General features: G+C 43.6%; 1 protein-coding gene across 1 annotated transcript in view; it reads right to left on the bottom strand.

The window, feature by feature from the left end:
* The window catches only part of ANKRD10 (ankyrin repeat domain 10), a 51,460-nt gene that overhangs the window by 10,919 nt on the left and 26,616 nt on the right, over positions 1-13,925 (bottom strand). The window contains exon 4 of the mRNA XM_084626983.1: positions 7,832-8,052. Coding sequence (XP_084483109.1) covers positions 7,832-8,052 — 221 coding nt within the window. The remainder of the gene's footprint in view (positions 1-7,831; positions 8,053-13,925) is intronic.

Consider the following 13,925-nt stretch of genomic DNA (forward strand, 5'->3'; position numbering starts at 1 on the left):
CAAAGAGGGCTTCTCTGAGCCTGCCTCCCAAAGTCCGAGGCATGACAGCTCCATGCAGCAAAGCGCTGGCGGGATGTCCCCTGTGATGGGGAGCAGCGCTGCTGAGGCGGGGACACTCTGAATGGTCCCAAGATGGGTTTACCACTTAGCTTGGTTACCGCAAGAGCTGGTGTGGGCGGCACTAGTAGCATCAGGTTCTCCTGCGCTGCCTGCAGGGCCTCGGGCATCAATGGGACTTCAACTTGATGGAGGCCCTCATCACTGTCCGATGCGACAGGCACAGTAGAGGAGGGTCTTGACCGCTTGATATGAGATAGGACGACTCCCGGATGGAGGCGTCCAGCCGTCCAGCACAGGTCTTGGCTCTCCTCCAGCCCTCTCCTTTCCCTTACAGGAAGTGGGAGATCTTCCCCTTGTGGACCTCTTGGGTTTCTTTGCCAGGGGTGGGGGGAAGCAGTGCCAGCTCGTAGACAGCACCAGCAGGGTGCTCTGTACCAACACTGTGGTGCTTGGGGCTGAGTTGGACCTCTGCTCTGGTGCCGGGGTCAGCGCTAACTCCATCAGGAGTGCTTATGTGTCCTTCTCCTAGACACCTTAAACAACTAAAGTGTGGGTCGTTGATGGGCATGGGCCACTTACAACCATTGCCTGGTTTAAAGCCTGGGTATCGGGCATGCCCCGTCCCTAGGTGGGGTCCCATCCGGGACCAACTAACTAGAACTAATACTAAGGGTAAATACTAAACTATATACAACTATTTTACAAAGAAATGTTCGTGAGACACACTGAACTAAGCGAAAGCTAGCCAAAGCAGCAGCAGAAGTTCCAGCACCATCATTGGCGGCAAGAAGGAACTGAGGGTAGGGGAGCCGGCAACATCCCTTATACTGCACCATGCGGGCACCACTCCCGGTCCCCTACAGATACGGCTAACAGAAAAAATTCCGGCACCAGTACATGTGGCGCGCACACGCACTTCATATGGAATGGACACGAGCAAGCACTCGAAGAATTGTGATTTATGCAGTGGCAAACCAAGCACCAAAAGACTTCTGACATGGCTACAGTATAGACACGGCTTGTTGAAGAGTATTCTCTCGGGTGCTCCAGCAGAACATCATTACTTAATTCTTAACAGGACTGGATGCATCACTTAAGTCATTTAGACACTTTTGAATATAGATGTCTTGACCTTGGATTTCTCTCCAAACGCCACACAGAGGTCCAACCTTTGTCAGAAATGTTGGGTGAGGTCCAAGAACCATCTTGTCTGCCTGATAGAATCTCGGTGATTGACACCTCCAGAGAATATATCAGCAATTTAGGAAGACAAGTTAACAAACCTGAACAGCTTGTACTCGTTTTGTACACTTGATTTAATCCACCCTTGTAATGGTTTCATCTGCAGACATGCAAACAGGGTGACAAGTCTGCAGACTGCAACTGAGCCCAACTTCTTCAGAAAACTGCCTTAGTAAGTTCTGTCAACTTGCCTCGAGGTAGACAAAGCTAAATCCCTTGTGAAATTTAGGGTAGATATTATGAAAGTAAAAATCTTAACTGGAATAAAGGTCTGATTTTTTTCTTTACTCAGACCAAGAGAGTCTTGAAGATGAAACACTTCTTTAGGGCGTAACTTAACCCATGTTAAAATAAAATTCCTATAAGCCAGTCATCTAGGTATGGAAGGTCTGTAAGCCCTGATGATGCATGTGAGTTATGATCACAACCAAGGACTTGGTGAACACCTTAGGAGATACCACTCTCCCAAAGGATAGTGCCATCTATTGGTAATGATCATTGTACATCATGAACTTGTGGTACTATTTGTGCTTTCACCGTATCAAGTTGCGTAAGTAAGCAAGTAAACAAGGGACCCAAACCAATGCAGGACCAAAAAGGAGTTATGTTCCCCAGAAGAAACCATATGGAATCTGATTTTCCCTTGGGCATTTGTTTTTGGGGAAGTCTAGAATAGTTTGCAGGTAAATTTTATGAAAGGAAGAATACTGGGAATAAAATCCCTCTCTCCTGTAAGGGTCTGACATTTTCTTTTCTCATAAATTTTACTAACGCCAAAACCTTGTCCTATAAGTTTCTTATGAGAGGGATCGTTGAAGAGAAAAGAGAGACTGAGTGTGTGAGAGAGAGACAGACACACACACATACACACACAACCAGACACACACACAACCCGGAACTGAAAGTCAGACCCCCGTCTGATAAATTTTCTGGTTCCATCAGCCCAAGAAAATGGTTTACTATGTCAAAGAAAAAAAACCCCTAAGGACAAACGGTCTCAAAAAGGGAGGCACATAGAAGGATCTGTTTCCCTAAAGCCTGGAACAGGGTCATCTCTCTCATCTTCAAATTGCTGCTTGGCAACAATGCTGCCTGAAGAAGAAGTGAAGCTCCTTCATCTATCCGCTCTGAAAGGTGTAAGACACTTTCTAGTTTGAATTTCTATGCAGAACTGACCCATAAATAGATGGCTGAGGCCTGAAGCAGTTGATTTAGTCACTTTCAGCTTCTCCAGGATCTCATTTGTTTTTGGATTAAGGTGGTCCATACACCTACAACAGAGATCCAAAATCTGCGTCTAAGTCTCAGAGGAAATGCTGAATTCCTAAACCATACCTGTCTTCCTAAAGACACTACTGAAGTTAAAGATCTCTCAGCAGTGTCTGAGACAAAGGGAATCTTTGCCAGCCCCTGTGCCAGAATCTGGCTTTCCTAAGGAAATGGGAACTAAGCAAGGAGCAGAAGTCAGTCTTCTCAATTCCAACCCTTCACATCACCAACTCATAAAACTTTAGCACCTGCCTTCTCTAGAACTAGTGCATTAAGGATGCACTATTATCACAGATCCACAAAGTCCAGTGCTCTGGAACAGCTCTGGAATAGTCCCTGGGAGAACCTCTTCATCCGCCAGTTGACTCGCACTGTGCAAATCCTTGTGTTCTGATAGGTTGACAATATGATTAGTGAACAGGAAGCCCATCTCATAGCCTTGCTCCAACCCAATTAGGATATACAAACCCTCTAGCATGGTGACCCCTGCATTCTTACCCCATCTGTCAAAATACGCTCCCATCAGGATGGTGGCTTCCAAGTAGGTCACATTCTAAGTCTTTTGCACACTCTGAAACCTTTTCCTAAATGCTTCAGGAGTCAATTCAAACTTGAGCAGCAAAGCTTTTTTGAATAGTTCATAGTCCCCAATATCAACTCCATCCATCTGGCTGTAAGCCTATATGGGTTGGGACCGAGTAAGGGGGTGAGACAGCGAAGCCAGCCCACAGGGTTAACCTGGTTCAAATTACAAGCCTTTTCAAAGGCAGTGGGGTAGGCATCTACATCCCTGCCTCCTTAAACTGGGGCAGCAATTTGGTATCTAGATTCCTTGTGGACTTGGCATCCCATGGCCTCTCCTCACTTACCCCTATGTGGGTCCTCTTGCTCCTCTGCTTCTTCATCTCCTATTCATGCTTTCATTACTTCTTGCAGTCTTCCAGCAACTTCTCTCTCAGCTCCAACTCCCATTGCTTCAAATCTGTTTATGACCTTGCTCCCCATGAAGACCCCTAGGCTAGATGGTGGAACTGGGTCTTGTGGACACCCTGCTGCTGCCCTGGCTGCTCTCTCTGGTGCTGTCCCTGGACCCTCTTGGACACACATTTGGGGCTGGAACCTGCCTCTTACACTGATCATTCTTCTCCAGCCATGCAATCAGTTTCCAACACCTAATCCTCTCTCTATGCACAGGTTTGCAGTTCCTTCTTAGGAAGATGGTAATACACCATTTTCTGGCTATTTCCTTTGACTACTTTTGTTTTATTGCTGCTAGTCACATACTGCAACATACTCCTGGTGCATTCAGCAACCAACTCTTGGTGCATTCAGAAGCCATCCTCTGCTACCACCGGTCATGGAGCCAAAGGTCCAGTGCTCTAGAACAGTCCAGGGAAGACTCCCCTCAGGGTGCCAGACCTCCTTAGGATCTCACTCTTTCACTAGGGGAAGACATTTGGCTTCCCTGTCTCCTTGAACTGAACCTCAGAACCTCCAGCACCCCTGCTTCACACCATGAGCTCTCTTCAGTGAGTCCACCTGAGTTGGACACCCCAGAGAGATTTGTACACCCAAAGGGGGTAATGCACCCCCACAGTCAGCATTTGTAGGGACTTGGCAGGCACTGCAAGAACAGCAGTGTTTATTAGATGTCTGGAACATAGCACAGAAAGTCCTTGGTTAGCGTAAAGAAAACAAAATTTAGAGCATGCTCCACTCTGGTTATCCAAAACCCAGCAAAGCAGTGTCCACCCTTGGCTCCTGCTCTCTCTCTCCATCCTCTTTGTTCAAGTTCCCAGGCCAGTTCTACTAGGCCCCTCCTCAGTCAGTCGTTGTCCAGCTGGTCAAATATGGCTAGCTTCCTCCAGAGGCAGTGGACCATTCATGGTCATTAGCTGCTAGGTACCAAAAGTTTGGTGATTGGATTTGGCATTGTCTTCACAGACCATCCATTGACCTAGGCCCCAAACCCGACAGAGCCAGGTGCTATTCACACGACTGCCCAAGAGTAAACAGCCTTTTCCCAACCACCTAGTTATCCATGCAGCATATAGGGGAAACTGAAGCGCACACAGTACTCATAAAAATTAGCAGCAAAAATTCCCCACTTCATCAAAACTACCTTGGCAACAATGGTAGGGCAATCAAAAGCTAGCAACTCCAATAAGGAATAATCACAGCTGGGCACAGAGGATGGTGTAGAATCTTCAGAAAGCCGTCCTTTGACACCTTTAGAGGCATTTCTTGGAGATCATGCTGGATGCATCAGATGAGTGCCTTAGTGCAGGAGACTAAACCAAATGGCCCAGATACAAGGAAGTTCTCTCCTTCAGGACAACTAAGATCTGGGAAGGCCAACTGCAACAAGGTCTGGCTGAACCTCTTGGAGCCTCACCTTAGCACAGAGCAATTTTTGAAGTCAACAGAACCTAGAGAAGTGCTACCCCTAGTTTCCACCAAAATCTCAGATACTGCAGCCTCTGAAACTTCTTGAAGGGTTCCTACAAGGCTATCTTCTGCACAGACTGACTTCTCTATCTGAGAATCTAGCAAAATATGGTGCAGAAGTGGGTTTCACAGACACACCACTCATGCCAAAAAGATTTTTTGCAAAGGCTTTTGCAACTTCAGGGCTGAAGGAAGTAATTTTGGAATACCACTTGCTGGTCTGGCTTGTCTTTTGGGGCTCTTTTAGAGAAGGGCCAGCAGGTGTTCCAGGATTTTTGCAAAACTGTCTTCTTTCAAGTACATAAAGACATTGCTCATGCCCAGTTCAGTCATTTGAAAGGGAAAGAATCACATCTTGTGAATCTCTGCTTTTTTGCAATGCTACAAAAGGAACCCTGCTGGATCACTAATATCTGTGACTTCTGAAAATAAACAAAACCTTGTCTCATCATCAGCAATGCCGCTATTAGAGGATGATCTCTACCATGGATTTACAGATGGGTCCTGAGATGACTCAGGAGTCTGATCCTGGAACCACAGATCTGCCCACAGTAGGTACAGAGATTTCCTGGTGGGTCAGCTGCCTGCTGAAAAAGTTCTCTCTTTTTCCTTCTCTCTCTGCATTGTTGAGGGCAAGGCGCTTCTCCTTGAAGTGGACCACTGCCTGATGGAGGTCGGTTGGGGACTTGCTCCTCCCAGCTTGTCATGTCCACATCAGTTTTCTTCAGATACACTTTCAGTGTGTCCTTGTAGCGTTTCCTCTGACCACGGGATCTCCGACAATGAGCAAGTTAAAAGCAGAGGTCTTGTTTTGAGACACAATGTCCAGTCCAGTGGAGTTGGAGCATGAGGATCATTGCTTCAACGCTGGTGACACTGGCGTTAATGCAGCAATCCTCCCACTTGATGTGAGGATCTTTCGGAGGTATTGTTGGTGGTACCTCTCCAGACTCTTGAGATGCTGTTGATAGGTCACCCAGGTTTCGCAACCATGAAAGGAGCGTAGGAACAACAATAGTCTTATAGACCTTGGTATCCTGCCGTAGGTCACGGTCCGTGAAAACACGTCGGAGCAATTTCCCAAAGGACGCACTTGCGAACTGGATCCTGTGCTGGATCTTACTGTCAATTTTTGCAATTTGAGAAAGTTGGCTACCGAGGTAGCTGAAGTGCTCAACTGTCTCCAAAGTTTGTCCCTCGATGGTGATTTGTGGTGGATTGTGTGCAAGGCCTGAAGCAGGCTGATGGATCACTTTAGTCTTCTCACTATTGAGTGAGAGTCCCAAGCTTCAGTAAGCTTGTGCAAAAAAATCCAGTGTGGACTGAAGGTAATTCTCAGCAGGTGCAGGGATGGCACAGTCATCAGCACACTGAAGATCAATAATAGATGCACTGAGTACTTTAGACTTCAAGCGGAGACTTCGAAGATTAAAAAGTCGCCCATCCATTCTGTATTGAATGTCAACTCTATTGGGGAGGCAACCTTTAAAAAGAGGGCCAAAATGACTGCTAAATAGATGGAGAACCCAGTTGGGGCAATAACACATCCCTACTTAACCCCAATTTTGATGACGAAAGCTTGAATCTCCAGGCCATTACAGAGAATGGTGGCAGTCATGGAGAAGCCTTAGGACCTTAATACGTTTTTTGGAGTGCAGCCAAATCTGGCCAGTACCTTCCACAGAGTTTTGCCGGTGGAAAACCTTGTCTAACAAACCATTAAACTATTTATGTAGGATTTTTTTGGGAAGTACTGCATAATGCTGAAGGGAAAGGAAAACGTTCCCAACTACGGCATACGGCAGACAGAAAAACAGTGGGATTGTTTGTGAGGGCAGCTATTTATATTCTGGGTACTTTAAGAAGGCCTCCACCTAAGGCCTCACCAGTGCCAAGCAGGACTGGACAATTACCTCCCGTGTTGTAAGACAAGCGAGGCAGATGTCCTGCTCTACTGGCACTGGTGAGGCTACAGCTGAAGTACTATGTCCAATTCTAGATGTCACGCTTTAGGAAAATAATGTAGACAAATTAGAAACTGCCCAGATGAGAGCAACAAAATGATAAAAAGGTTTAGAAAACTTGATCCATAAGTAAATGTTAAAATACTGGGTTAACCTGATAACAGTGTTCAAATATGTTAAGGGTTGTTATAAAGAAGATGGTGATCAATTGTTCTCCATGTCCACTGGGGTAGGATAAGTAATAATGGGCTTAATCTCCTCCAAGGGAGATATACATTAGATATTAGGAGGGGGGAAAAAAAAAAATCTTTGATTCCAAGGTTAGTTAAGCACTGGAATAGACTTCCAAGGGAGGTTGTGGAACCCACATCATTAGAGGTTTTTAAGAACAGGTTAGACAAACATCAGTCAGGGATGGTCTACATTTACTAGGTTCTGCATCAGCATAGGGGTCTGGATCTGATGACTTCTACAAGTCCATTCTAGCCCTATATTTCTGTGACTATATATTCTTTATGACAGAAAGACGCTAAAAGATGCTTCGCAGTCCTTTTATGAATCAACATCTGAGTCAGAAGAGAGTGCACACATTCCTTCCAAGTTACTTCCTGTCCATCTAGCTCTGGGACTTGCAGAAGTGAGGCATGTACTCGCTAAGAGTGGGAACGTTCAAAGGTAATTCTTTAAGGAGGCCACCAGTCTTGTTTTCATAATTGTTTTATTCATATTTGATTCATGTATCCCTTTTTAGGGATGTCAAAAATAAACTTTCTAGCCCAGAGTACCTTCTGTTATTCTCACAGTCAACAGTGATATTGCCCCTCCCACTTTTACCTCTGAAGTCTCACCTTCAATCCTAGCTTTCTTTACTCCAGCAGAATCCACATCTTCAAAGGATCTCTTTCGACTTGTCCCACCATTGACTGGATTGGGACCTCCATTTAACATGCCATTGCTAAAGAAACGGTTCAGGTGACAGTTCTGGAGGTTCAAGAGAAACTGGGCACACTCTTGGAAACCCTGGGTATGCGCAAGATCTGCTGCTGTCAGTCCACTGGCATTTCTCAAGCTGCACAATACAAAGAAACTGAATTACACTCATTCATCAACCCACCTTGACTGCTGCTGCTGCTCTTACTGACTAACTATCTGCAGGTGATGAGAGAGAAAGAACTTAAATAATTCCTTAATGGAAATTTGCTATCAATCTTAGTTATAAAACTAACTTAGCTCTTTGCACATATCTGGCTTCTAAGCAAAATTTGGGAGACAATATACTTTTCAATAAAATCAATATACTATGTGTCTTTAAAAAAGCATCTTCCTATTTAAACATCTCAAAATGCTTAATTTCTAAATTACAGTCTGAAGCATCTGACCTTTACATAGACTTCAGACTCCTAAATCTAAATCTTGAAATCTATCACCTTCTGCAGCTTATTTTGACAATCTATTTCTTTATCTTGAGTAAAAACCACCCTCAAAACAAACTTAACATGACTTAGTAATTGTCCATGGCATTCCGGTATCTAAGACAACAATAATTAACATCACTCATCTTCCTAACAATAAAATATAAAAGCTATGCTTAGTTAGGCTTTCCTTAGGATTTGTTTTTTGCTCGTTTCTTATTTCAAAGTGTGTGACATTATAAATGTTGGGGACTTCTTCTGTTATTTGGCTCAAGATTGGTCCAAGATGGAACACTGGCATTGAATTTTCTAATTTAGCAAGATTATGAATTAAATAAAGCCAGCTAGGACATCCACGGTTACAGACGAAAGTTTCAATTTGAAAGAGTTCTCCCTTTGCCCTTCCCCACTGATAAGCATTTACATGAATGGCCTCTGACAACAGTAAGCCTGTCTTTAGAAATATGGACATTAAAGTGTAATAAGAAAACGTTGCTACAAAAAAGTGTAGACAAGGGGAGTTGGCAGCAGCAGAATTAGAGGGAGGAACAGAGAATGCTGATGAATCTTTCCTAACTAGATACACTGTGAAACAAAACTTCCCAGCCAGAAAACTGTATCTTTACTTCTTAGATTTCGTAGTTTGGGCAAGAAGCTTATTACTTTAAGTTCCTGAAAATAAGTAGAGGGACCAACAGAGGGATAATTTAAGAGATTAACATAGCCAATCCATTGAACTGTCTCCTTTGTTGAAATTCCCGTGAAGTATAATAAAGTGCTCTTGCCAAATACATGAAAACAAAGGAACTGAGCAAGTTATAGACAGGCTCTAAATTATACCAATGTGACATACGTAGAATAATGTTAAATAATGCTAAATAACAATGTTGACATTTAAAAACGTTATTAAACTATTTCACTGCTCTAAGCAGTAAAGAAAGGAGGGTAAAATGGTAAGAAGAGCTACACCAGCATTTCCCAAAGTGGTGGAGGGAGCAAGAAAGACTATCCAGGTGGAAGATGTATAAATTAAGATGCTTAGCCCTTTAACACCACATGGCAAGGCTGCAGAAGGGCACAACTACTTTCATTTTCCTGAAAGAGGTGTTAAGTTACTAATTCCCAAACTATTTAAATTAATGGGGGAGAAGAGAAAGTGAATTTTTTTTTTTTTTTTTTAAAGAATGGTTTCTCCCTAACTTGAAGATCCAGGCACTTTGCCTTCTATGAAAGAGCTATCAGACTACTACTACTAGTAGTATTGCAGTAGCACCTAGGGGCCCTGCTGTGCTAGGTACTATTAAAAAAAAGAAAAAAAAAACAACAAAAATCTGGTAGCTGCACCAAAGAGCTCATAAATACATCGGGGGGGGGGGGAGGTGTGAAGGGGGTGGGCGTTGAAAACTTCGAGTCAGATCTTAACTAAATAAAGCAAATGGGAATTCCCTATTTAAGGAGGCTAGTAATGGGAAGAAAGAAGTGGACAGAAACTGGAATTGACTGAGGGGGTTCCAAGAATCCAAAAGACACCATCAAAGAATAAAAAAACCTAGTAAAAAATAAACCTAAACAGGCCTACCAAGTTTGGGTATCTTTTCTTAGACATATCTAGAAGGGAAGTTTGTTGACAAGAGCACAAAGTGACAAAGAAGCCACAGCACTCTGAAATACTAATGGAAGCTAACTGATGGAAAGACTTAAAATACTCAATTAGCAATCTGCATGGAACAGACAGGAAAGAACCATAGGGATTATTATAGTTATAGGATTTGGATAGAGGTCACACACCTTACAGGTGCAAAATTAACCTTCATCAAGCAAGCAAATGGGTTTTCCAAGCAATGTAATGGAAAAGACTGGTGAAAGCTGCTGCCATCCACCACTGACAGGAATCTGGGTAGACAATGAATCGCAATATTCTCACAGAATCTTCTAAAGGCCCCGAGTCAGAGCATGACTACATATTAAAAAAAACTAAGAGCTCCACTGTACCTTTAAAAGCACTAGCTTGGATGGGGGCTGGTGCTGACCTGGTCTATACCACCTTGGGAGCAAGCACATCCTCTTTCTATACCCCTTCAGGGGCTGCAGTAGGTATTCTCTTCCGTGGCTAGCCAGTGGTGCTGCAGATTTTCACAGATGTTGGTAGCTAGCTCTGCCCATCACTTGTGCTAACATGAACATAAAACACTAACTATGTCCAGGATGGGAGTGACTCACTGCAGCATACCCTGCCTTTCCCTACACTTTATACCTTTCCTTACACTGTGTGTCTAAGGGTCTGGCTACAACTTGCTTCTCAAGTCATTATGATCCGAGCTCCTATATTAAAGTCTCCAAAAGACATTTCCAGATGAGAGTCAGAGTTCTACGCTTCCTCTAACAGGAAGGGAAAGAGGGGTAGAGTGGCAAGCTGAATACTCCTTTTAACTATTAAGTGAGGTGGACTGTGCCTCTTACCACTGAACAGTAACTAAATGACCTGTATCAATTTCTGAATTAGTATAGATGACTGGGAAATAGAAGGCAAATCCAAGACTGTGGAATGTGACTGTATACCAGGGTTCACTGAAAAACAGAAAAGAGGCTAAACTGTTTCCAACTAGAAGATTTACTGGAGGCTAGTACTAAGGAATACAAGGTAGATTATTTCTCTGAAGTGACTCAGATTCTCGGCCATGATGCAATCAGAGGTGCCTGGTCAACTGATGAAGAGAATACTTCACACTCTCATACCTACTTGAAAAAGCAGTAAGTCTTCATAAACAACACCGATTCTAACAAGGCCTTAAGAACATAACAATGGCCATATGGGGTCAGACCAAAGGTCCATCTAGCCCAGTATCCTATCTTCCGACAGTGGCCAATGCCAGGTGCCAGAGAGGGAATCAACAGAACAGGTAATCATCGAGTGATCCAACCCATCACCCATTCCCACCTTCTGACTAGCAGAGGCTAGGGACACCATCCCTGACTTCATGGATCAAACCCTGAAGGGCAAAGAAATTTAAGAATACATGCCAATCTACGGACAGCAGGGAAGGGAGTTCTATCAGACTTCAGGTTTCCCCTAATCTACTGTCCCAAATTTTTAGAACACTACAGAACACTCTGAAACCAAATTTTAGACATGGCTCTGACCAAACCCGGATAGGCCTGAACCTTGGGCTCTGACATCTCTTTCAAAAGAGCCCAAAGGCATTGGTTAAAGATTCCTGCTAGTGATGGCAGTGTGATGGAACTGTTGTACTTATAATTTTACAACACAGAATATGGAATCCAATCTGACAAGTGTCTCAAAAGGCTGTAAAGAGGATGAACTAAACTTCTTGACTTTAGCAAAGCTTTTGACACGGTCTCCCACAGTATTCTTGTCAGCAAGTTAAGGAAGTATGGGCTGGATGAATGCACTATAAGGTGGGTAGATAGCTGGCTAGATTGTCGGGCTCAACGGGTAGTGATCAATGGCTCCATGTCTAGTTGGCAGCCGGTATCAAGTGGAGTGCCCCAAGGGTCTGTCCTGGGGCCGGTTTTGTTCAATATCTTCATAAATGATCTGGAGGATGGTGTGGATTGCACTCTCAGCAAATCTGCGGATGATACTAAACTGGGAGGAGTGGTAGATACGCTGGAGGGGAGGGATAGAATACAGAAGGACCTAGACAAATTGGAGGATTGGGCCAAAAGAAATCTGATGAGGTTCAATAAGGATAAGTGCAGGGTCCTGCACTTAGGACGGAAGAACCCAATGCACAGCTACAGACTAGGGACCGAATGGCTAGGCAGCAGTTCTGCGGAAAAGGACCTAGGGGTGACAGTGGACGAGAAGCTGGATATGAGTCAGCAGTGTGCCCTTGTTGCCAAGAAGGCCAATGGCATTTTGGGATGTATAAGTAGGGGCATAGCGAGCAGATCGAGGGACGTGATCATTCCCCTCTATTCGACATTGGTGAGGCCTCATCTGGAGTACTGTGTCCAGTTTTGGGCCCCACACTACAAGAAGGATGTGGATAAATTGGAGAGAGTCCAGCGAAGGGCAACAAAAATGATTAGGGGTCTGGAACACATGAGTTATGAGGAGAGGCTGAGGGAACTGGGATTGTTTAGCCTGCAGAAGAGAAGAATGAGGGGGGATTTGATAGCTGCTTTCAACTACCTGAAAGGGGGTTCCAAAGAGGATGGCTCTAGACTGTTCTCAATGGTAGCAGATGACAGAACGAGGAGTAATGGTCTCAAGTTGCAGTGGGGGAGGTTTAGATTGGATATTAGGAAAAACTTTTTCACTAAGAGGGTGGTGAAACACTGGAATGCGTTACCTAGGGAGGTGGTAGAATCTCCTTCCTTAGAGGTTTTTAAGGTCAGGCTTGACAAAGCCCTGGCTGGGATGATTTAACTGGGAATTGGTCCTGCTTCGAGCAGGGGGTTGGACTAGATGACCTTCTGGGGTCCCTTCCAACCCTGATATTCTATGATTCTAGAACAAACTACAGAAATATCCAAAGATAATAAGGGGGGGACTTTAATCATGTAGACACTTGTTGGAAAAGTTATGCAGCAAAACACAGAATGCCAAATAAATTCTTAGAATATACTGGGGCCAACTTCTTGTTTCACAAGCTGAAGTAACCAACCAGGGGGACAGCCCTTTAGAATTGATTCAAATTAACAAGAAGGAATTAGTTACAAATCTGAAGTTGGAAGGCAATTTGGGAAAAAGTGATCATGAAATGACAGCTTTCACAATTCTAAGGAAAGGAAGGAGTGGCAAGAGCAGAATTAGGACAATGGATTTTAAAAAAAGAGCAGACTAAAATTCAGATAACTGGTAGGTTAGGTCCCATAGGAAAACAATCTAAGGTGGGGAAAAAGCTCAGGAGAGCTAGTGCTTTCTCAGGGACAATATCAGAAGCACAACAGCAAACTATCCTGATGCAAAGAAAAGATAAGAAGAATAGTAAGAAGCCAACATTGCTCCAACCAGGAGCTCTTTAATTACCTGAAAAATGAAAGGAATCCTACAGAAAGTGGAAACATGGACAAATTTCTAAGGAGGAGTAAAAAATAATAGCAAGCATGTATATGCACAATCAGAAAGGCACAAAAGGAGTTACATCCAGGAACAGACATAAAAATCAGTAAGAGAAGATTCTATAAATACATTAGGAGCAAGTGAGAAACAAAGAAAAGTGTAAGTCCACTACTTGATGGGGAAAAAGAACTAACAACAGATGACATTAAGAAGGCTAAGCTGTTTAATGCTTATTTTGCTTCAGTCTTTGCTAAAAAGATTAATGGTGACAGACACTCAACACAATTAATATTAGCAACAAGAGGGAACCAATATAAGTCAAAATAGGACCTTTGAGAGCTCATGGAAGATCAGGGAGTCAGATCTCAGGCTACTGGAAAAGGGCAAACATAGTACCTACCTTTAAAAAATGTGAATAAAGAGGACCTGATGAATTATAGACCTGTCAGCCTAACTTCAATACCTGGAAAAATATTGGAACAAAATGATTAAACATCAATT

The sequence above is a fragment of the Lepidochelys olivacea genome, assembly GCF_965140295.1.
Source record: "Lepidochelys olivacea isolate rLepOli2 genome assembly, chromosome: 1".
Classification (NCBI taxonomy): domain Eukaryota; kingdom Metazoa; phylum Chordata; order Testudines; family Cheloniidae; genus Lepidochelys; species Lepidochelys olivacea.